At 29.4% G+C, this 24,382-nt stretch overlaps 3 protein-coding genes and 2 long non-coding RNA genes across 7 annotated transcripts; 2 read left to right on the forward strand and 3 right to left on the reverse strand.

Annotated features, from left to right (window-relative positions):
• The first annotated feature begins 17 nt into the window (after window positions 1-17).
• On the forward strand, window positions 18-4,840 carry LOC128395283 (uncharacterized). Of its 3 annotated transcripts, none has more exons than XR_008326585.1 (4): window positions 18-557; window positions 632-3,354; window positions 3,474-3,608; window positions 3,754-4,840. It is a non-coding gene; the product is annotated as an uncharacterized LOC128395283 (long non-coding RNA). The 3 variants fall into 3 exon arrangements; XR_008326584.1 differs by having other exon boundaries at window positions 3,474-3,541; XR_008326583.1 differs by having other exon boundaries at window positions 19-557; window positions 3,474-4,840.
• Window positions 4,841-5,566: 726 nt separating this feature from the next.
• Window positions 5,567-7,345, reverse strand: LOC128395282 (testis-specific serine/threonine-protein kinase 3-like). Its single transcript, XM_053355689.1, has 2 exons — window positions 6,981-7,345; window positions 5,567-6,890 (listed from the first exon to the last, which is right to left on the reverse strand). Exons 1-2 carry the CDS (start codon window positions 7,326-7,328, stop codon window positions 6,186-6,188), a joined length of 1,053 nt encoding a protein of 350 aa, XP_053211664.1. The 5' UTR covers window positions 7,329-7,345; the 3' UTR covers window positions 5,567-6,185.
• Window positions 7,346-7,369: 24 nt separating this feature from the next.
• Window positions 7,370-9,417, reverse strand: LOC128395281 (phosphorylated adapter RNA export protein-like). Its single transcript, XM_053355688.1, has 4 exons — window positions 8,965-9,417; window positions 8,671-8,784; window positions 8,358-8,566; window positions 7,370-8,285 (listed from the first exon to the last, which is right to left on the reverse strand). The coding sequence occupies exons 1-4, from the start codon at window positions 9,326-9,328 to the stop codon at window positions 7,740-7,742; spliced, it is 1,233 nt and encodes a 410-aa protein (XP_053211663.1). The 5' UTR covers window positions 9,329-9,417; the 3' UTR covers window positions 7,370-7,739.
• A 102-nt stretch (window positions 9,418-9,519) lies between these two features.
• LOC128395284 (uncharacterized) lies at window positions 9,520-10,461 on the forward strand. Its single transcript, XR_008326587.1, has 2 exons — window positions 9,520-10,122; window positions 10,210-10,461. It is a non-coding gene; the product is annotated as an uncharacterized LOC128395284 (long non-coding RNA).
• A 9,425-nt stretch (window positions 10,462-19,886) lies between these two features.
• LOC128395354 (WD repeat-containing protein 18-like) lies at window positions 19,887-21,273 on the reverse strand. The gene is made up of 6 exons (XM_053355766.1): window positions 21,156-21,273; window positions 20,916-21,067; window positions 20,648-20,847; window positions 20,454-20,578; window positions 20,158-20,357; window positions 19,887-20,085 (listed from the first exon to the last, which is right to left on the reverse strand). Exons 3-6 carry the CDS (start codon window positions 20,776-20,778, stop codon window positions 19,954-19,956), a joined length of 588 nt encoding a protein of 195 aa, XP_053211741.1. The 5' UTR covers window positions 20,779-20,847; window positions 20,916-21,067; window positions 21,156-21,273; the 3' UTR covers window positions 19,887-19,953.
• Between the last annotated feature and the right edge of the window lie 3,109 nt (window positions 21,274-24,382).

The raw sequence follows: 24,382 nt of genomic DNA on the forward strand, positions 1-24,382 counted from the left end.
GAAAAAAAGACAAAAAAAGATTAGAATGTTTTTCTTTCTCTTTTCAGTTGATTGTAACCTTGTGATTACTTGAATTATGATAGAAATCAATTGATTGACATAAATGATTAAAGAAAATTAAAGTTAAATGTGTCAGTTTGTTAAAAGAATCTCATAAATGTGAAATATAAACAAGTCTTTTCTCAACATAAGCTTTGAATTTTTCTTATTCTGTGACTTCTCATGTAATCATAAATTTTAATTATCTCTCTTTCTCTTGATTATTAATATTATTATTATTTACGCTTTATTAGATTCAATGATTAACAGTGTATACTCAACATTATCAACGTTCCTTTTGGTCAACTTAATCTTAATCATCTTGATCAATAGATGAAAAAGTGATTGAGATGAACATTTAGTTAAGGGAAAAAAACTCAGGCCTACAAGAGATGAAGATGTTACATTTTATATTTATTTCGATGTAATGGGAAAGTTAACATTGGTTTTGATTATAATCAGGTGATTATCAACAAGATGATGATTCTATGAAGATGGAAATCAATATAATATATCAGGTAACTTATTAGATATCTAAATTAAACCTCCCTCACAATCAGATTAACTCTCCTTTCTTACTCTCTTCTTTCAGGTCGTTTGGTTTAGTTGTTTATCTCTCCCTCACAGTTACTTGGAAATTAACTAATCTAAAGTGTTGATCAAATTCCTTCAGGAAACCTTGAGATTACCTGTCAAGTTAATAATGTATGGAACCATGAACGATAAAGAAATAAGAAGATAATCTTCTCTCTCTGCTCTCACTTTCTTGATCGGAAGGAAACAAGATGGCGATCAAAGGAGAGGAAGGTATGGAAAAGAGAGACCTGTCAAGAGTTACATTTCATTTGGAAGGTGGTTTCCCAAATTCGTGGTTCTTATATCATAATATGATCACCACCACCACCATGATGGTGAACCATCTTGGTCAACCTTGTTGGTTACTGTGCCCGACCCTGGAGGTGAATCAAAATGATCATTATCATCTCTGCCATCAGCCCCTGTCTTCTTCATCTTCTTCAATATATTCAAAGGATGGTTTTCTTTTTTTTCTATTTCGGATTCCACATCTTCTTCTTGGTGGCCTCTCACATGTTCATATTATATCTTGATTTTGATTTTCACGCTATTACTTTCAAATCATATTCACAATCACTCATCTTTCTTACCTACCACGGAGGACAAAATCTCTCTTCATTTCTCTATCTTATCATATTTCTGACTCAAGAAGATGACAACTTATAACCTTCATCTTGGAATCACGGCTTTCTCTTCACCTTTAGTATGATCTTGTATCTATTGTCGCAGGTCAATTGACCTATCAGCGTCTTCACTTTCATCTATCCGGTCAACATCTTCATTTAATCTTCTCTCTCTCTCTCTTTGTTTTCATCTACATCTTCTTGTTATCATTATCATCATCTTTCACTATTAACACGTTATCCTCAAGCACGATCACGAGAGATTTCAAGTGATTAACACAAAGAACAACCGTCAGCAATTAACTTAATTTAACAATCTCGACTTGATCAAATTTTACCCAACAAGTTACATGAAACTCATGCCAACCCCTTAACCAAATTAACTTAGCCACACTAATTTTAACTATCATTTTGATTGATAAAACAATAATCAACAATTAGCTAACTAAAAACAATTAACAATCATTTGATGAAATTGTCACCAGCTTAACGAATCAAAACAACTCATAATTGATTGAGATTGATTACAATTATCATCTTAATGATAATTCAAGTTGGTCAACAATCAGAATGTTAAAAAAAAACATCAAACTAAAAACCTCCCAATCAGTTGAAACAATCAGCAATTTCCTAATCCAATATAATCTATCCATCTTCATATAATAATATGAAATAAATGCTTCTGTCCAATCAACAATATAAATTAATTGTTGATTAATTTACATTTCCATCATTAAAACCACAATCAACCTTATCCCAACCTTAAATTAACCTTACACACAAATGAAAATTGTAATCAATTTGATGCTGAATGTCAATTAATTTACATTAATTGTTGTCTACTCTGCCCCTCCCTTGTTTAAATGTTAATTGTCATTTAAATTAATCCATCAATTACAAATGTTCAAATCAAAAGAAAACAAATAATCAAGCAAGAAAAAAAAAATGATTAACAAGCATTAACTTGCAATTTTAATCATCATCATTATATTATTACAATTAGAATGCACTAATATTGATTCAACTAATCAACCTGATCTTGTTAGGCTTCTGTTCAAACAATTTACCGAATCAATTATCATCATCATACTGATTATAATTGTTTGATTAGTGTTAAAATAACCTTACACAATTAACTTTTTCTTAATTGTAACAAACTGTACCTGTCAATTTATTCCAGGTTGATTCTGATCGATTGTTTTCAAATTTTCTTTCATAATTAACTATTAACTATTTAAATTATTTCTCAACTAATAATTTACTAAACACACTAATCAATCATTTAATTACCCAAAAGTATCAACGACTTTCATTTAACAATCAACTAACTATTTACAACGAAAAGTATAAAAAAATGTTTTCAATTATCATTGAACTTTTTTTTTCACTAATCACAACAATTAACCATTGAGATTACATTTAATTACTGTTTCCCAGAGCAATTAAACCTTTCTTTTTGTTAATCATTAACATTTATATTTCAATCTTATATAATAAAAATGTCAAGTCTTAATTAACTGTTGATAATTAAAATCAATATATGATAATCTATATAGGAAATTTTAATTATCACGTTAATTTAGTTAATTATTTTGATAGATTAATGATACACCAATAAATTAATCTATCATCAGTCAATAATCAATTGAAATATCCCTTTAATTGTTACATTAATTAAAACATGTTACAATTAATTGTGATGTTAGTCAAGCCAAAAAAAAAGTCAATTAAAACATGATAATGATTATGATGATCAGTTGATTGTTAATGATAATACATAATAATAAATATAATAGAGGAGGTAACCAAAAGTTAAGAAAGAAAAAAAAAGTTAACCAATTTAGTTAATCAAGCAAACTAATCAACTTGTTAACTAACAAGATTCATCATCATCATTGTTTAATTATGATCACTTAATTAATCCACTAATCATAATAATTAAATGATAAACAATGTCAGTAAATTAATTATCATGATGGCGACCAGAAAACGTTTCAATTGATTCATCTTCCTTAATCATGTTGTAAAACAATCAAGTGAACAATCAAAATATAAACAATTTGATCCTTAATTGTGATTAACTATTAATATTTCAACTGTAACAAAAAAAACTTGGGTAAGTCTTTTAATCATAACAATATGATAGTTAATGGCCTAAAGAGGATAACAAGAGGCCTTTAGATTAACAATCAACTAATTCAGTCATTTTTTTATTTATTTTTCCTCATCTTCCAGATTAAGGATCATCATCATCATCATCATTTCATCCTCATCATCTTAGGTGCATCATCATCATAATCCAAGTGAGAGTTTAAATCTGTCAATTTAAACCAACAACGAAAGAGACTCAACAAATCCCATAGTAATCAAGTGAATCAAATTAACCTTTCACTCCTCTTACCTTGATTATGATTAACATTTTCTGTTTATAGTTACGCCTTAACTATTATATTTATATCATGATAATATTTAATAATGATAAAAATTAACTGATTGTTGTTGTATATTTGTCTAGGGATAATTACCTTTGTGCACCCTAATGGTTAGGGCTTTGGGCCCTTAGGAGAGTCGGATTAATATGATTACAACTGATCTTTCAGATATCATGTTGATCAACATAATCATCATCATCAGTAGGATCATATGGTTGCATATTTTTTCATCATCATCATCATCATCATATCATCATCTTAATCTGATAATCTTAAGGGCGTCGTCAACAATCAAGTTGATGTTCAAACCTAATGATCATTAGCTGTTGTTGTTATGATTGTCTATAGATTATCCTATTAGATTGTTACTCTACCTTATTGATTGTTATAATTTAATTCAATTTGACCACAACAGCTTAATATTGTTAAGGTTAATTTATCTATTGTTAAGATGGTGTAACTATGCCCACAATTGTTTTTTTTTCTTGATGTAATTTCAAGCCAATTGATTAATGGTTACTAACTTTGTATAACAATTTAGTTAATCGTTGTAACTAATTTTACGTTTTTGCTTTTGCTTTTTTTTTATGATCAATGGTAATTATTGGTTACATTATCGTTGGTATATTAAAATGTTATGATATGATTTAAGTGGATTAAATTGAATAATCTAATTGTGTTCACATGTTATTAAGAGATTAGGGTTAGTTGACATTTAGATGATAACAATTTAAAGGTTAATTTAGTTAATTTTTTTCATTTTCTTTCTCTTCTTTAACATTCAATCAGGATTGTAATAGTTACAATAAAAATTGTTCATCAATTGATTTAATTGTGAATCAACCAACCATATATGATTAGTTAATCACTAATCGAATTGAGAGAGAGAGAGAAACATCTAAATAATTAACTAGCTTTCAACAGAATACAAATTGTTAACATTTTATTGGTTAAATTGACAGTTGATTGTGGAAATGAATGAAAAAGTTACATTTTCATCAATGGATTTTTCTTGATTTCATTTTCCTTTTACTATTTTATTTGATTTCTTTGATTGTTGCTTGATAATCATCGTAATTACCACTGATCAGGCTGATGAATATGTAGATTGATAGACGATAGAATCTCAAGATCAATTCCAAGTGGATAATCGCTTAAAGATTGAAGATATTGTTGAGATAATCAATAATTTAGAATAGAAAATTAAATTTCTTCTTATTTTTTCACCCAAAATTAGAGGAAAAAAGGTTAGATTTTTGATTGCGAATCTTGAGTAGATTGGAAACATCTCTTTCTCTCCTTAGGGTAAGAGCCAATTTAGATTGAAGATTAATTGCAGAGGATTGGTTTTCGTAGCTGGTTGATTAGCCGTCAATTTTTGTTCTTCTTTATTAACTATTACAATTAACGAATAGTTAAAGTCTTTCCTCCTTTTATAACACAGCCTCAGGTTGTTGTTATATTAATTTAACTTTGATCAGAATGGAGTTGATGATGATCACAGTTTCTTAAATAGTAGTTGATAAATAACAGACTAATCTACATATGCTTATGTATTATTGAGCATTTTGTTGTTGATTAATAATCAAAGTAATAAAGATTGAAGAGATTAAGATAATGATGATGATGATGGTAAATTAATAACACGGCAATCGAGCCAATTGAGTGATTACACTTTGGTCAACATCCAATATTAGGTTGACCTTTTCTTGATTATCCTTCATTGGCTTGTTGTTGTTACCATTAAATATTTAATCATAAAAAAAAGTGAGATAGTTAACTAACTAACTCTTAATTATGATTGAACTCTCTTCATCGGATGTTAATTCATCTCCTCCTCCTCTTAAGTGCTGTTGAATTGTGTGTGTGTGTATTAAATATATTTATCAGATGATATAATATGATATTAATATAATAATCATCATTAAAATCAGTTTCTCCTTTTCTTTGACCAGTTTGTTGATGGATTAGATTGGAGTTAAAATGATTATCCGATTAGTTGAATTGATCACGCAATGGATTAGATTTTTGTTTGATTCTTGTATCACATCAATTACACACCACGAACTTAATTACAGGTACACACATTCAACTTTTCTGTGTATTAACACATTCATTTGGTTGATAAGAACTTTTTTAAATTGATAAATACAATTAGATGATGATGATGATGAGCGATTTTCTTGAAGATTAAAATGATGACAAGAATTTTTGTCTTGATAAAAGCCAAACCCTGAAATTTCATGAAAATACAACAAGATGAAAGGTTGATGATAATTCTGGTGATAATCAACACGTTAAAATAAATTCATCACTAATCATTATAGTTAATCATTAAATCTGTTGATTAAATCGCTTTCATCGCAGTTTTTTTAGCGCTTTTTAACAAGAGCAAAAATCATCAAATCAATTTTGATTTTGTTTTAGTTGTTTCACTAACAAGGCTTCAAAAAAAGTTGATTAGCTGTTGAGAGCAGATTAAATTATTGATGTTAACAGTTAATTGCCAGTGGGGTTAAGTTTGATTAGATGATTTGGTTGGATTAACACCTCCTTCACTTCCCGTTGCTGGTTTTGATTTGGTCAATGAAGCGGTGGTTGGAGTCGACGGTGGGGATTTTTGGAACCAGGGATGTTCAGTGATCTGAATGGCGGTGATTCGAGTGGCCTGGTTTGGGTCTAACATACGATTAACCAAGTCTTTGCATTCTTCGGAAGTGGCCTCTTTAATGTGACCCTTGAAAGCCCATTCACGGGCAAGTTGCGATTTAACCATGGCCATAATATCATTGAATCGAAAAGGTACTCGGTCATTTAGAATGATGAACAAACAAACACCAAGAGACCAAATGTCCGAAGCTTTTGGGTCATAAGGAGTTTTTAAAATCTCCGGTGGCATATAAGGTAATGAACCACAAAAGGTTTTGTTAATCGCGAAATTTCCGGTTGTTGGGTCACGAAGACAAACCAGAGAATAAGAGAAATCAGTCAACTTTGGATTCTGAAATTTATCCAACATAATGTTTTCTAATTTAACATCTCGATGAGCGATTCCAGATGCATGGAGATAGTGTAAGGCATTTGCGATTTGTAACATGAGAGGTTTCGCCATCCATTCGGGTATCGCTCCGTTTCTGCGAATAAAATCACCCAAAGTTCCGTTCGGAGCAAATTCCATGAAAATATAACAATAACGATGCGTCGTTTGAATAGCATAAACCTGAGAAATTCACAAGAATCAAAATCAATTCAATTCATTTGTCTTTTCCACTCGAAGTTTTAATTGTTGGTCGATAAAAGGTCAACTTACCTTAATTATATTTTCGTGTTTTAATTTAGCAATAATTTCCAATTCTCTTGGTAGAAATCGAAACTTGTAATTCTTAGAAACCTTTTCCATTTCGATTATTTTTACGGCCATTTCTCTTTTGGTGGTTGATCGAACTCGAAAAACAGTTGAATAGTTACCGATTCCAACTTTGTCCAACACTTCGTATCCACGATCGATTAACAATTGAACCGAATGTGGTTGATCAATTTTAGATTTACCACCACTCACATTAGCCTCTCTTGATCTGCCACCGAAACTTGATTGTCTCTTAATTAACGGAGTATTAGCGTAAGAGCTTTTGGTTGGTATTTGTTTTCGTTCACCCATTGGTGATAATTTACATGATTAAATAGTCAACAGAAAAAAAATGAATTTAAACGAAAAAAAGAAAAATTTAATTTCTTTAGCTTTTCGATCAACAATTACATCTTTGTTTTAACAATCAACCCAATTGTTTAACTGCTTTGAGACAACAATGATAATCTTAGTTGATTGACAAGGATTTCGAAATGATTAAATAGATTGTTTAAATTGTGAAACCTTTTTTCTTCTTTGGTGTTTTCGCACTTAAAACTTCAAGTTTGTGATGATTAGGGTAATTAATGAAAATTACAATATTTAGTTGATCGTTTGTTATAATAGTTATGCACGAAAAAAGGAAAAATAATAGCGTCAGGATAATATAACTTTTACAGGAGTTCAAAATAAGACTTGATTCTGAGATGAAGTTTGAAAAAGTCAAGCGTCAACGGAGATACGATTTGATGAAAATATTGGAACATTTGAGTTAACGGTTTGTGATGATGGTTGTTGGTATAAAATGTTGAGATCTGGTGAAATTGGGTTAACTGGAAAGGTACATTTGACTAATTGTTCAGAATTGGGATTAGCGTTTCCATTTTCTATGGCAGCTGAATCATATTCAACGATAACTAGATTTGAATTTTCATAATCGTCATCGTCTTGATCCATCCTCGTATCAGGATTAATAGCCTCAGGAGCTTGAGTAGCTGGATTGATAGATTCAACTGGTTGCTCTTCAATTGGTTGAGCTGACTGAGTTAATGGTGAAGGTGAAATCGGTTCAATCGGTTTAATCGATTCGATCGGTACAATCGAGATAAAAGGTGAAACCATTGGAACTGGTACATTTGATGAAGCCTCTTCAATGGGTTGAACTGTCGAACCATTCATAATACTTGACTTTTCATTAGTCACTTTGACATCAGTAACATTGTTAGCAGTTGCAATAATGTTTCTTGTCTTATTTCGTTGTTTGAATACCTAATAGAAAGAGATAGTTAAGCAAGAAAATGAATTAGATTCGGTCGAACATGATCAACTTGAAATACTTACTGGTTCTTTGGTTTCGCCGTCTTTGAAGATTTTACTAACAATACTGGCTTCATATCGACCATTACTTCTTATAAGATGAAAGAATATTCCTCCTGGGGTTCTTCTTCTGATTCCATTCAACGTCATTAAGCCACCGGCTTCTTCGATGGTCAAGACTTCGGAGCAAAGTTTCATCGCTTCATCAAGACCAAGATGGCGAATAGTACGAACTATTGAGTAATTAGAGAAGAAATGAAAGGACCGAGAATAAATATTGAATGTGAAAAAGATTTCGATGAAAATAAATCAATTGTAAACGATGAGAAAAACTTACTTATTAAATCAATTCGTTTCTCTTTGAGTTTTTTACAAATGTTTTTGGCCTCTGCTTGTAATACATTATCCGGTAGTTTACTTTTCCTTTTCGATTTCTGAGAAACTCCACCAGCTAATGAGAAAAAAACAAAGAACAATTAGCAACACAAATGAGTCATTAAAAAGAATTCGAAATTAGAATTTGCGAGAAAACATTTTAAGTGGTTAAATTTAAGTCAATGAACTAATGACTGATGATTCAAGGATTAAGAGATGAGGAAGAAATTAAAGTGATTCATGAAATCTAGATTACCTCTTTGTTGATTGTTCTCAGTTCTGAGATTAGCTTGATTCGATTGAGGTTTCTGCGAATGGCCAACATTTTGACTTTTAACTTCTGGTTTCAAATCTTTAGATTTACTAATTGTGGCTCCATTGGTTTTACCAACTTCATTATTAGTAACATTTGAAATGGAATTCGAATTTTTTTTACCTTTTTTCTTTTTCTTATTTTTCTTTCCTCTCTTTCGGATAAACCTTCGAGCAAATTCATCGCCCAATTTACTCATAGACGCATTTAGCTTTTCAGACAACTCGTCGTCTTCCAATATTTGATTCCAAATATGTAATTTGGGTTTCGGTTTAACTTCTGGTTGAGTTTCACTTCTAACTTCCATAATGATGAAAATTAAAACAACTAATTAAATATTGAATTAACACCAATCACAATAAATAATTTCACTTGAAAAATGAGTAATTGTGATCATGTGTTTGTATCCACATGCTTACGAAAAGGGTGACATCTATTAGGAAGCCGAAAGAAACAATTTACGCGGAAAATTTAATCAAATTATTATTTCTAGAAATTGAGCTCAACAAAATCAGCTGGTAAAATATTCACTTTTTTATCTTATTAATAACTTCATTTCGAACTTGGTACAGTCAAGTACCTGAAATTGTCCGTACCCAAAACTGTAATTAGTAGGAAAAATTCTTAACACTAAGTATTGACAATAATAAAAGTAAGAGTAATAGTTTGACAATTGGTTATAAGTTTTGGGATTTATGCTGTGATTATAAACCAACTAATCCTCTTGGATCAAGAATAGAGGAGTAGAAGCGATTATTAATTAGCAATTAATTATTTATCAATTAATTGCCTTTAAATCATTTATTGGAAACTTCCAATAATCAATTAAATCATTGGAAATAAAAAGTCAAATGTTAAAATCATAATTTCCGGACTTAATTTAGTCTTAATGTTAATTGTTCATCTCATGAGATTCTGATTATCATCCAAGAAAATTAAACGATTCATTTGCAATACCAATAATGATCATAAAACAAATTACATTGGAAAAACGATTAACAATTAACAATTGGCTATTTAAAAGCAGTTAACAAGTTAAATCACTTTTTAGTTGACCAAAAGTAATCAAACATCAAAGTTAATCAAATTAAATCAACGCAGGTAAGAAAACATATTAATCCCCTTAACCCTAATCCTCATCCTAATCTTAATCGAAAAAATCAAATTTTCTTTTCTTTCTTCCTTTAGAAGAAGATGAAGGTTCCTCAGACGATGAAGTTGAAACTAGTGGGATTTTAACCTTTCTTGGTTTTGAATTCAACAAGAAATTTTTGAATTCATTTCAACAATTAAAGACAATTTATTTGGTTGGATACTAAATTACTTTGGTTTACCCAATTAGCAATTTTGTTTTAGCAATTGATTTTTTAGTCAAAAATATAAAATGTTTCGTATTGTACTTGATTAAAATGCCGTCGATTAAATCGGCAATTTAATATCGATCGACAGGCCTAAATTCTTGCCGGTTTTCAATGAGAATTTCATTCAAATTGATGAAAAAATGACCCTGTGAATCAGGCATTAAATTCAGTGTTTCTATCGAGTGTTCCAATTAATGCTCAATTCGGTTGGTTTTGAGTTAACAGATAAACTAACAATTGTAAGATTTTACAATGCAGAGAAATCAGGAAGGAAAGTGAATGTTGATTCGTATTTTCCATGGATTGAAAATAAAACGAAAAGTTTATTAGCAAAAATGAAAATGTTTACTTATTAATCAATTGTTTGAAACAGAAATTGTAAGGCCATTTCCGGAACTGGTCGGAAATCAAAAATGGCCTAAAGTTCCGTTGAAATGGTAGAAATCTTTACCAAAAACCTCAAAATATTGAATAAAAATAGCATCTAAAAATGTCATTAATATTTCTTAATTGCTATGGATAATTAATTTAGTAAATATTCAATAATCAAAAAACCGAGATTAATTTCTAGTCAACCTAATAAATGAGGAAAAGGAAACAAAATGAAGCTTATAGTTTATTATTCAGTCATTTGTATTATATTTGAATAAAATTTTCTACCTTTAGTTTGAATACCTGATTAGTTGATTAAATCTGGTTAAACATTCATTTGGTAAAACAAAATAAATTATACAGGATTGTCAATTTATTTTTACACTTTAATTTGATGACAACTTTTGAGTCAAAGATTTTTATTAATTAAAAAAGGAACCAAATTGTAGATAAGATTTGGGAGATCATTTTAATACGTGTCTGAAATGTTTTCCCTGAAGAAATGAACAAAATTCAGCCTTTTTCTGAAGGATAGTCTTGAACTGAGCTTCAAGTTTACTCCAGTTTCTAAAAAGATTTAGTTTAGTTTAAAATGATAACCCATAGAGGTTCATTAGTTTTTGTGTAAAAATGGTCTTCGTTTCGATCGATTCGAAAATTAAACGGATTAATTCAATCGAACATTTTTTTTTATATGTCTAAACTAATCTCCCAAACTTGAATAATCGATTTAAGCAAAGATCAAACAGATCAGTTAATTAATTTTCGAATTATAAAGGAAACGGAACGAACTGAATAAACTGTACTAAAAGTCAAATAAATTTTTAATTGAGATGAAAATTTAATCATTGAATTACCATGTAAATGTTTATTTTTTGTATTCTGTTTATACAGTGTATTTGTGTTGATAACAAATTAATTCTTACCTGATATTTAAATCAAGTAAAACAACGTCCATCAGTTGCTACTTTTAATTATTCTTATAAATTAATATTTGGTAAGATTCAAGATATATTCGTCAGCTCATTTTCAATTTTTGGCTTAAGGTTCGATTTGATTGTCTCATAGGTCTTTGGTCATAATGACCCTAAATAGTGAAGACTTTGAGCTGATTTTTTTCGGCTTAAAGTTCAAACTACTTATGAGAATGAACTTAATTCAGTTAAGTTAATTGTTTTTGTTTAAATTAGGTTAGGTCTTCACTATTAGGGGTCCTTATGACCAAAGACATATGAGACAATCAAATCGAACCTTAAACCGGAAAACATTTAGCTGGAAATTGAAAATGAGCTGACGGACATATCTTGAGTCTTACCGAATATTTGTCTTGATGACTAACTAAATCTCACCTAATATTCACATCAAAATAAACAGGTAATTTTAGTTAGTAACAGTATAAAGATAATACTAAAGGCAATCATTAGAATATGAGATCAATGTTTATTCAATTGTCGATTAAACTTCCGAATGAAATGATATAAAAAAGGATCAATTTACAAGCAAATCATCAACAGTTTCATTTGTTTCGTGTTCAAAGTGAAATCAATCAATCAACTTCTTCTTCTTCGTTACCATGAATTTCAATCTTATTCTTATCGTTCTAGTTTCTCTCCTTGGAGCAGCGCAAAGTAAACATGTTTCGGATGAAAAAGACAAAAGTAAACAAACTTATCAATGCCTCGATCTACCTAAAAAAATTACAGTCCATTCACTTACAGTCAAACCATTTAGGTTGAACCAAGTTTCTATTTAGCTCAGAATATTTTCTATTTAGTTTGAACTTGCCATCGGCTAATCCATCGGGTTAATCCGTTTTCTCTAGAAAGGTTGAAATTTTCTCTATTTCCTCGAGAAGATTTTCTATTTAGTTTGAACATTTCCTTCTGATTTCTCATTCTGTTCATAACCATGGTTCGAATCAGTGAAGAAAAGGAAAAATTAATTGTGGAAAATTATAATAAAAGTTTAAAAAGTAATCAAATCTCTTCATTGTTATCAGTTAATGTGAACTCAATTAATTGTATAATTGTATATTAATTAATTATAATTTTCCACAATTAATTTTTTCTTTTCTTTCAGAAATCAGAAGGAAATGTTCAAACTAAATAGAAAATCTTCTCGAGGAAATAGAGAAAATTTCAACCTTTCTAGAGAAAACGGATTAACCCGATGGATTAGCCGATGGCAAGTTCAAACTAAATAGAAAATATTCTGAGCTAAATAGAAACTTGGTTCAACCTAAATGGTTTGACTGTAGTTTAGGAATCGTCTTCTTTTGGGTCTAATTCTCTTGAGAGTAGCGATAAATTTATGAAATTTTATATTTTATTTCCAGTAACATGGCTGTATATACCGAATATAAAATTCTCAGCACTAAAGCCATTTAATTATTAAATTTCGAAGTTTATTTTATTGAAAATGATATTCAATTAGTTTAGGAATTTGGCCTGAATCGAGGTAATTCTTCGCTGAATTGATCTGATCTTTTTTCTTATGATATAATTAGTTTATTGTAATATTCAGGCCAAAATTCAGATCAATTGGTCGAATAATTAACGAAATAATTAGAAAAATAAATTAACATTGATTTGTATGGGAATTTAACTTTCGAGTTCGAACTTTTGTCCATAAAAAAGCCATTTATCGACATTTTTCTCTGAAATTTTTTTCTAAGGTCAAATAATAGTCCAGATATAGCTCACAATTAGTTTTCAATCGTCAAAACACTAGAAAAACTTTTATCTAATTTTAAACAAAAATAGACGAAATTTTATGGAAATTCAATGTCTCGAATGTAAAAAAATACTTTCGAATGTTCAAAACTGAATAAAAGTTTTTTCCAGAATTTAGACGATTTAAAACCAATCTTATCCTATGACTGGACTATTATTTGACCTTAGAAAAAAATTTCAGAGAAAAATGTCGATAAATGGCTTTTTTATGGACAAAAGTTCGAACTCGAAAGTTAAATTCCCATACAAATCAATGTTAATTTATTTTTCTAATTATTTCGTTAATTATTCGACCAATTGATCTGAATTTTGGCCTGAATATTACAATAAACTAATTATATCATAAGAAAAAAGATCAGATCAATTCAGCGAAGAATTACCTCGATTCAGGCCAAATTCCTAAACTAATTGAATATCATTTTCAATAAAATAAACTTCGAAATTTAATAATTAAATGGCCTTTAGTGCTGAGAATTTTATATTCGGCATATGCATAGGCCATGTTACTGGAAATAAAAATATAAAATTTCATAAATTTATCTCAACTCTCAAGAGAATTAGACCCAAAAGAAGACGATTCCTAAACTAAGTGAATGGACTGTATATCAATGATGATTAAGAAAAAGACAAAATAAAATTGAAGGTGAAAATGAAAATGAAAATGAAAAACAACAGAGATCAAAGGCAAAGTGTTGACCTTTTCCATATCATCACCTTCATCTTCATCATCTTTTTAAGTGAGTTAAGTTACTGATTAGTTTGTTTACCTTGATCTTTTTTAAACGAAACAACCTTTTTAAACCTGAAGATGACGCGAGAGAACCATGTTATCGCGACAAAGGAAAGGAATATAATTTGCAGTGTACATACCGCACCAATGAATACACGGATGATCCAGAGGATAGTTCCTAGAATATTAAGATTTGGATAAGAAATTTGGGTTTTACTCCAAAAACTGTAACTTTTCTGATGATAAAATGATTACAATGAGAATAAAATAATTTAAGCAACAATTTTCTTATCCAAAATAATATCTTGAATCGTTTCTAAACTATAACCCTTGGAATATGTATTAGTAATAATATCAAAAGTTATATCAGTATCCTAAACGACGACAACAACAATTGACAATTAACAATTGGCTATTTAAAACAGTTAACAAGTTAAATTAAATTACTTTTAGTTGATCAAAAGTAATCAAACATCAAAGTTAATCAAATTAGTTCTAATAATCAGTTTTAATTTAATTCATCAAACTGTCTCAATCAAAGCAGGTGAAAAGAGGTTAATCAAACGATATTGAAATCAGTAAATTACCAACAAGTTTATATCGTGTTAATGACTAAGGACTTATCCGAAATGTGTAGTAAATCATAGAGCCATATTCAAATCATAATCCTAATCGAAAAAAACATTCTCTTTCTTTTTCTAGTAACAGTATAAAGATAATACTAAAGGCAATCATTAGAATATGAGATCAATGTTTATTCAATTGTCGATTAAACTTCCGAATGAAATGATATAAAAAAGGATCAATTTACAAGCGAATCATCAACAGTTCCATTAGTTTTGTGTTCTATCAACTTCTTCATCATCATGAATTTCAATATTATTCTTATCGTTCTGTTTTCTCTTCTTGGAGCTACCGCAGCGCAAATATCCGAATCCCAAGCGAGATTCCGATGCGTTGCATTCGACAGAAAAAGTCAAGGTTACAAAAATTGTTTCAAGACTTATACTGGTAAATTCCCGGATGATTCAGACGATTGATGAAAGAGATAAAAACCTCAATCCACGAACTGTAATCACTGATGATATGAAACGAATAAAATCTAATAAATAATTTAATCATATTTTTGTCATTCAACCAATTATTTCGCGATTCGGAATCATTCTTATTTTAAGATTCAATTCATCATAATCCTAATCGAAAAAAACATTCTTTTTCTTTTTCTAGTAACAGTATAAAGATAATACTAAAGGCAATCATTAGAATAAGAGATCAATGTTTATTCAATGATCAATTTACAAGCAAAACATCAACAGTTTCATTTGTTTTGTGTTCAAAGTGAAATCAATCAACTTCTTCAGCAAAATGAATTTAAATATTATTCTTATCGGTCTAGTTTCTCTTAGCGGAGCTACCGGAGCGCTACCAGCAAAAATTTGGGTTTAATGACTGAAATTTACAAAAAGTGTTGGATGCAAACTAATGTTCACTACCCGTAAGATTTAAATAATTCAAAATTTATATTTCACTCGTATTATTGTAACTTTCCCTCTGATGAATTACACTGATAATGTGACAACTTGTAAGAATAAAATGCTTTAAGCAACAATTTTCTTATTCAAAACAATCATTTCGTGTACCATTGAATTTTTCGAGGACAAAAAGATAGGATAATCTTGTGCATTGGCTTATCACGATTGGAGGAAAAGATTAAAATATCAATTGGCGAACTTAAATCAGCGATAATTTGAAATAAATGCAATTTGATTGTTTGCCAAACAATTACTTTTCCATCATAACCACCAGAGATTAAAGTTGATCCACACCTACAATAGTAAATTTTATCACTTTTACAAAGTAAAACAAGAAACTTTGATTGTTGTTGATAGAAATCAAGTTGAATGGAACTGGTGCAAATTCAATTGAAAACTCATCCTTTTTTAGCTCAGAGCAAAAGCATTGGGAATCAGTTAATCAACAATAATTAATCATTTCAACGCCACATCACCTCATCATCCCAAATCGTAAAAAACATGGAAACAATATAAACCCATTTTAAGGTGAAAGTGTATATTAAATGTTTATATTATTCGTGTTGATGACTATCTAATTCTCACCTGATATGTAAATCAAAATAAACAAGGTAATTAAAGTTAGCAAAAGCATAAAGATAATATCAAAGGTTAATCATCAGGAAATGAGATCAATGTTTATTCAATTGTCGATTAAACTTCCGAATAAAATGATATAAAAAGGATCAATTTCAAGACAATTATCTTCAGTTTCATTTGTTTTCTGTTCAAAGTGAGCCCAATCAACTTGTTTTTCGCTATCATGAATTTCAATATTATTTTTATCGTTCTAGTTTCTCTCCTTGGAGCTGCCGCAGCGGAACTAACATCTGAAGCTATTGCAAAATTAAAATGCAATCTATTCCCCGAAATAAGTCAAGGTTACGAAAAGTGTATCAAGACTATCACCGATAATCACCCAGATGGGGCAAAGGGTATTCACTATAATAATGAGATTTAGATATAAAATTTAGATTTTAGATTTTACTCCAAAAACGGTCAACTGTTTTCTGTTAACGAAATGATTACACTGAGAATAAAATAATTATCGATTAAACTTCCCAATCAAATGATATAAAAAGGATCCTTTTCAAGACGATTATAATAAGTGATTACGGTGCAGAGAAATCAAGAAGAAAAGTGAATGTTGATTTAAATTTTTCGCGAATTGAAAATAAAGCTAAAAGTTTATTAGCAAAAATGAAAAGTTTTACTTATTAGGTAAACAACTAAGTAATGGCCAAAATTTTTTCGAGCTTACATTTTGCTTGATTGTTAAAAAACTTTAGATTTTTGATTAATAAATTTAGTATAATTAGAGAGGTTAGATAATAAGCTTTAACATGATACATAAATGATCATTTTATGATGATTAGTTTAATTACAATTTAATTTTATCTAAAGTGATAGAATTTTTGTTTTTCGATCTTTTTTATTCGGAGGTCATTTTTTCGATGAATATTGAACTTTCGAAGATTAAAATTAAAACAAAATATTCTTTGGATTTTTGAGCTACTATTGGATAAATTTGAACAATTAAAACGATCAAGTTCAAATTTTATTTAAATTTAATCAAAAAATCATTTACCATTGATTTTCCATAAAGAGCCGATTTTCATGAAGTTCTTGATTTAGAATCAATTTTCATGTAAAAATCTCCATAGACAATGTCTCTTCAATGGTAAATGATAACTTTTTAGACCAGTTTTGTGATGGTGCTCTTTATCCTGTACATCTCCAAACCTCTTTGCAGAAACGATGGTTAACGTAGCTCCAATGAGAGTAATGAGAAGCACAAGGACTTCCACAAAGCTGAAATTCATGATGATAATCATCACTTTTGTGAAAGTAAAACGAGTGAAACTTTGATTGTTGTTGATGGAAATCAAGTTGAATGGAACTGATGCAAATTCAATTGAAAACTCATCCTTTTTATAGCTCAGAGCAAAAGTGTTGGGAATCAGTTAATCAACACTAATTAATCATTTCAACGTCACATCACCTCATCATCCCAAATCGTAAAAAACATGGAAACAAATTGAACCCATTTTTAGGTGAAAGTGATAATTAAATCATTTATTTTTCTCTTCAATTTTCTTTATTGTTTGATAAGCTGATTGTTCATTTTTACTTTTCAAAAGCAAAGTTCATTATGATCATTGAGATAATTAATTTTTTGACTAATTGTCATTTAATAGTTCTGTTTACATTAAAAGAAAAATGAACTAAATTAAATTAGAAGATGAAAATGATTTCTGATAAAACTTTTTTACGCTTTATTTGAATTCCCGATGCGTTGATTAAATCTTATCAAAAATTCATTTGGTAAAACAAAACAAATTCAATTCTAAATTTCAATGTAGGAAACGGAAACAGTATATAAACTGTACACTAAGTCAAATAGATTTTTAATTACGATGCAAATTTAATCATTGAGTTGCTACTTTTAACTGTTCTTATACATAAGAAATTTAAAATGTTTATATTATTTGTGTTGATGACTATCTAATTCTCACTTTATATTCAAATCAAAATAAACAAGGTAATTAAAGGCAGAAAAAGCATAAAGATAATACTTAAGGTAAATATTGAGAATATGAGCTTGGTGTTGATTATCGTATTTATTCAATTGTCGATTAAACTTCCGAACAAAAAATATAAAATGATATAAAAAGGATAATTTCAAGACGATTATCTTCAGTTTCATTTGTTTTGTGTTCAAAGTGATATCAATCAACTTGTTTTTCGTTATCATGAATTTCAATATTATTCTTATCGTTCTAGTTTCTCTTATTCTTGGAGCTGCCACAGCGCAACTCTCACGAAAAGCTAATACTGATGCGAAATTAGAATGCCGTCGTTTATTCCCCGAAGGACGTGAAGGTTACGCAGATTGTTTCATGGTTCTCACTGGTAAGTACCCGGATGATCCAGAGGATAGTTCCTAGAATATTGAGATTTGGATATAAAATTTAGATTTTACTCCAAAAACTGTAACTTTTCTGATGATAAAATGATTACAATGAGAATAAAATAATTTAAGCAACAATTTTCTTATCCAAAATAATATCTTGAATCGTGTTTCTAAACTATAACCCTTGGAATATGTGATAGTAATAATATCAAAAGTTATATCCCAGTATCCTAAACGACGACAACAACAATTGACAATTAACAATTGGCTATTTAAAAGCAGTTAACAAGTTAAATTAAATTACTTTTTAGTTGATCAAAAGTAATCAAACATCAAAGTTAATCAAATTAGTTCTAATAATCAGTTTTAATTTAATTCATCAAACTGTCTCAATCAAAGCAGGTAAGAAAAGAGGTTAATCAAACGATATTGAAATCAGTAAATTACCAACAAGTTTATATCGTGTTAATGACTAAGGACTTATCCGAAATGTGTAGTAAATAGTATTAATACATACTAAATCTCGAGTTAGTTAGAGCATAAGATGATCAATGTTAGTTCAATTATCGATTAAACTTCCCAATCAAATGATATTAAAAGGATCAATTTCAAGACGATTATCATAAGTTTCATCATTTGTTTTGTGTTCAAATTGAAAACAATCAACTTCTTCATTACAATGAATTTAGATTGCTACGAAGGTGAAGATTAGGTCCAAAAACGGTCAACTCATTAGGTTTGTAATGAAGAGAAGGAGAAAATAAAATTAGAATTTCAGCCTATTCAAAGAATAAGTCCGATATAGAGAAAAGATATTCTTCTTGATTACAATGAATTTAAATCTTATTCTTATCGTTCTAGTTTCTCTCTTCGGAATTGCCTTAGTAGTAACTGACTTCCAACAAAACTCATATAAAGTCAATATCTCAAAGATTGTTGCACGACTTATACTGGTAGATACTCTAACGATAGCTCCTAGAATATTCAGACTTTAAGAGTCAAAATTTGTATTTCACTCGAAAAATTGTAACTTTTCGTGTTGAAATAATTCAGACAACATTTTTCGAATCCAAACAATTATTTCAAATAGCGTCTCTTTCATGGCTTCCAATTAATGCCTAATTCGGTTGGTTTTTGGTCAACTAAGATATTATGGAGCAGAGAAATCAAGAAGAAAAGGCAATGTTGATTTAAATTTTTCGTGAATAAAAAATAAAACGAAAAGTTTATTAGCAAAAATGAAAATAAATGTTTACTTATTAATCAATTGTTTGAAAATTGTATTCACTGAATATTCATAAATTTGTTGGTTAATCGTTTTAATCTTCTCGATATCATCTGGATTGGATTCTGGCTCTTCATCATTTGCTTCAAGTTGATTAATCTAGAGAAATTGAATTCAAAATAAAAAATTAGAAAATAAGATGTGACTAAACTATCGGAATTATCAACTTACATTGATAACATTTTGTTGATTGTTTTCAATTTCATCTTCATCTGGTATACATTGATCGTTGATTGTGTGGATTAGATCTCTATCAAATGCATCTAAATCAGGATCATTTGTTAATTTGAATGATTTAACAGGAATCAAAGGTGTTTCCTCTTCCAAAATTCCTCTTGGTGTTGGCATGACAATTAGATTTGTAATTGCTCCTAGAAAGGGAAGAAAAGACAATCGTAAAATTAGTGATTAACAAATAAAAACACGTCTTACATTGTAAGAAATTAGTAAATTAGTAAATTGTTTACCTCGATTTTCAAATGTTTTCATTCGCTGTTTACTGATTGTATGCCAAACAATCACTTTTCCATCATAACCACCAGAGATTAAAGCTAATCCATCAATCGAGATCGCGAGATGAGTGACTTTTGAACTATTTGGTGATGAAGAATAAAATTATTCACATGATTCATTGGAATAATCAAACCACTTTGTAGTTTACCTATGGGCAGTTAGAACAGTTGGTTGAGGTCGATTCAAATCATTGATAATTTGCTTCTCATCGTACAATTTAGTCTCATAAATGTTTCCTTTCTCTCCGCCAACGAATAGAAAACTCTGACCAGGATCCATTGTAACGGACCAAAGAGGTTCATCAAACGATATTGAAATCAGTAAATTACCAGAATAATTATCATAAATCTAAGAGAAACAAATCAAAGTTTAATCAGTATCGTTAATCTAAATGGAAATAGAGACACTCAACTTACTTTACATGTTGAATCAATTGAAACGGAACAACTTTTACCCCTAATACCAGTATAACCACAGTGTCCTTGAATGAAGTGATTTGTGTACCGGTGAGCAGATCCTGAACATTGACCGACCAATAAGTTGAGTTTAAAGTGGAAGTCAAAATAACCTGGACAAAGACAATCAAAAGTAAAACAAAGGACCGATTACAATGACTAATTATTTAATCAGCAACAAAACAAACCAAAAATGCTTACCTGTTTAGCGGACATGATTAAATAGTAACAATTAATCAACAAAATGAACAGAAAACCAAATGAAAACAAAACAACATGTTCATTACAATCTGATCTCTGGTGGTTGATTCATTTTCACCAACCCGGTTGCCTAAGGCACTGAATTAGACGCTCTATTTAAATGTTGGTTGATTCGCTCATCAGCTTGCTACTTTTAATTGTTCTTATAAATTAATATTTGTCTTGGTAATCAACTAATTATCTTTTGATATTCAATTGTCGATTAAACTTCCCAATAAAGAACAATAATCAGAGCAGTTTTATGATTTTGGTACTAAAAGTAAAACTTTTATTAAAATAAATGAGTTGATTAAATCTGATTAAACATTCACTTGGTAAAACAAAACAGATTTAATTTTAAGTTCCAATGAAGGAAACGGAAACAGCAAACAGAGTAGTTTTATTATTTATGACAATAAAGTCTCTTGTTGAAACAATTTGTAGTTTCATTGAATCTCAATCAATTGAATAAGACTTTATTGTCATTTTATTTGAATACCTGATGAGTTGATTAAACATTCATTTAGTGAAACAAAATAGCCTCAATTCTAAATTTCACTGAAGGAAACGGAAACAGTATATGAACTAAATAAAATGCACCAAAAGTCACATAAATTTTTAATTGATCATTGAATTGCTGTATAAATGTTTACATGATTCGTGTTGATGACTAACTAGTTTTCACTTGATATTAAAATCAAAATCAAGGTCACCTTGCCACTAGTCATACAGCCGTGAAAAATGAGTTTCGAATTATTTTTAATCATTTCGATCCCCAACAATATTATTAGTTAAGATCCTGGATCTTTCACTACTAAATCCTCTGGTTTCTTCTGCCGGACCAGTAGCAAGATGAGCAATCAAAACGATCAGAAGGCTGATAATATAATTGATGCTGAGAATATGAAGACGATTTCTGATTTACTTGCTAATAGCAAGTTGCTATTGAAACATCCCCTCATTTCTAATCCATATCCAAATCTTAATCGAAAACACAAATTCTTTTTTCTTTCTTACTACGAAAAAGAGAATTTTGAATTTTAAATCGACAATTTAATATCGATCGACAGGCCGAAATTCTTCCCGGTTTTCAGAGAATTGCATTCAAATTGATGCACAAATAAATGAGCCTTTAAATCAAGCGTTGGGTTCGTAATCTGATATCTAAATAACGCACAATTTAGTGTCTCTATCGAGTCTTCCAATTAATATTAATTAGGCATATGCCTAATTCAGTTGGTTTTGTGGTAAAGGTAAACTAAAATGTTATGGTGCAAGGAAATCAAGAAGAAGGACTTTCTGATTTCATCAAAAAAATCAAATTAGACGGAATAATTAAAGTCGGCATAAAGATAAGACCAGAGCTTAACTATTAGAATGTTTATTTAATTTTCGACTAAATTTTCAAATAAAATTATACAAAGAATAATAATCAGAGCAGTTGTATGATTTTGGTACTTAAAGTAAAACTTTTGATTGAAAGAAATGAGGAAAATTAAACACAATGATACACGATTAGATAGAGATAGATAGATAGAGGAAAAGATTAAAATATCAATTAGCGAACTTAAATCAGCGATAATGCGAAAAAATGCAATTTGATTGTTTGACAAACAATCACTTTCCATCATAACGACCAGAGATTAAAGTTGATCCACATACACAATTGAGATTGCTAAATGAGTGACTTTTGAATCTATTAATATTTGAGATCAAAAACTCTGACCAGGATCCATGGCTACAGACCAAAGGGGTCAGAGACCAGAGCTTAACTATTATAATGTTTATTTAATTTCCATTTAAACTTTCGAATAAAATTATTTAAAGAACAATAATCAGAGCAGTTTTATAATTTTTGTACTAAAAGTAAAACTTTTTATTGTAAGAAATGAGTAAAGGAAACACAATGAAGTCTCTTGTTAAAACATTCTGTATTGTTGTTGAATCTCAATCAATTGAATAAAAGTTTTAACTTTCAATTTAAATACCCGATTAGATGATTAAATCTAATTAAACTTTCATTTGGTAAACCAAATAGATTTAATTGTAAATTTCAATGAAGGAAACGGAAACAGTATATGAACTGAATCATATGTACCAAAAGTCAAATAGATTTACAATTGAAATTAAAATTTAATCATTGAATTGCTATTTAAACGTTTATATTATTTTGTTGATGACTATCTAATTCTCACTTTATATTCAAATCAAAATAAACAAGGTAATTAAAGTTAGTAAAAGCATAATGATAATATTTAAGGTAAATATTTAGTATACAAGATTAATGTTTATGCAGTTGTAGCACAAACTTCCGAATGAAATATTAATAATATAAAAAGGATCAATTTCAAGAAGATTATCATCAGTTTTATTTCTTTTGTTCAAAATCAATCATCTCATAAACTTTTTCTTCTTATTTGTTATTATCACCATGAATTTCCATCTTCTTTTTATCATTCTAATTTTCGTTATTGGATATGCTTTAGCTAGAGTATCCACCTCTCAAATTGCTCGAATCGAATGTATTACGAAATTCAAAACCAAATCCAATACAAAAGAAACACAATATGAACTCGTAAATTGTCTAGAAGCTGCGAGAAATACTAACCAAAAATATGGCTAATCTTCTGATTCCCATTGCTATGGTTAATCGGTCAGACTCAAGATATGTCCGTCAGCTCGATATTCTCTTCATTCTTATTCATTTTCATATGTAGCTTGAACTTTAAGCCGAAAAAAAATCAGCTCTAAGTTAAAATATCGAGCTGACGGACATATCTTGAGTCTTACCCAATCTGCGAAATAAAATAATTTAATCATATTTTTGCTGCTCAACTTATTATTTGTTTTCGAAAAAAGCGGAAGTTGGTCCTCTATCCGACGAAGTTGAGGCTTGCGGGATTGAATGCATGACAACAATTAAAGGATCTTCTTTTGGATTTCAAATTACTTTGGTTTACCCAATTATTTAATTTTGTTTTATCAATTGATTTTTTAGTCAATAATAAAAAATATTTCATATTGTAATTGATTAAAATGACATCGCTCAAATCAGCAATTTAATATCAATCAACAGGCCTAAATTCTTGCGTGTTTTCAATGAGAATTTCATTAAAATTGATGAAAAAATGATTCTGTAAATCAGGCATTGAATTTATTGTCTCTATCGAGTCTTCCAATTAATGCCT

Source organism: Panonychus citri, unplaced genomic scaffold, assembly GCF_014898815.1.
Source record: "Panonychus citri isolate SS breed McGregor unplaced genomic scaffold, ASM1489881v1 Contig00141, whole genome shotgun sequence".
NCBI classification, from domain to species: domain Eukaryota; kingdom Metazoa; phylum Arthropoda; class Arachnida; order Trombidiformes; family Tetranychidae; genus Panonychus; species Panonychus citri.

What these genes read in the sequence shown, in the direction of transcription:
- LOC128395282 (XM_053355689.1), bottom strand. Translation starts at nt 7,328, where the DNA reads ATGGGTGAACGAAAACAAATACCAACCAAAAGCTCTTACGCTAATACT. An exon ending in AACACGAAAATATAATTAAG is followed by an intron (nt 6,891 to 6,980) that starts GTAAGTTGACCT and finishes TGAATTTCTCAG; the next exon opens with GTTTATGCTATTCAAACGAC.
- LOC128395281 (XM_053355688.1), bottom strand. Translation starts at nt 9,328, where the DNA reads ATGGAAGTTAGAAGTGAAACTCAACCAGAAGTTAAACCGAAACCCAAA. An exon ending in TGAGAACAATCAACAAAGAG is followed by an intron (nt 8,785 to 8,964) that starts GTAATCTAGATT and finishes TTTTCTCATTAG; the next exon opens with CTGGTGGAGTTTCTCAGAAA. An exon ending in ACGGCGAAACCAAAGAACCA is followed by an intron (nt 8,286 to 8,357) that starts GTAAGTATTTCA and finishes TCTTTCTATTAG; the next exon opens with GTATTCAAACAACGAAATAA.
- LOC128395354 (XM_053355766.1), bottom strand. Translation starts at nt 20,778, where the DNA reads ATGGATCCTGGTCAGAGTTTTCTATTCGTTGGCGGAGAGAAAGGAAAC. An exon ending in ACTGTTCTAACTGCCCATAG is followed by an intron (nt 20,579 to 20,647) that starts GTAAACTACAAA and finishes ATCACCAAATAG; the next exon opens with TTCAAAAGTCACTCATCTCG. An exon ending in ATCAACAAAATGTTATCAAT is followed by an intron (nt 20,086 to 20,157) that starts GTAAGTTGATAA and finishes CAATTTCTCTAG; the next exon opens with ATTAATCAACTTGAAGCAAA.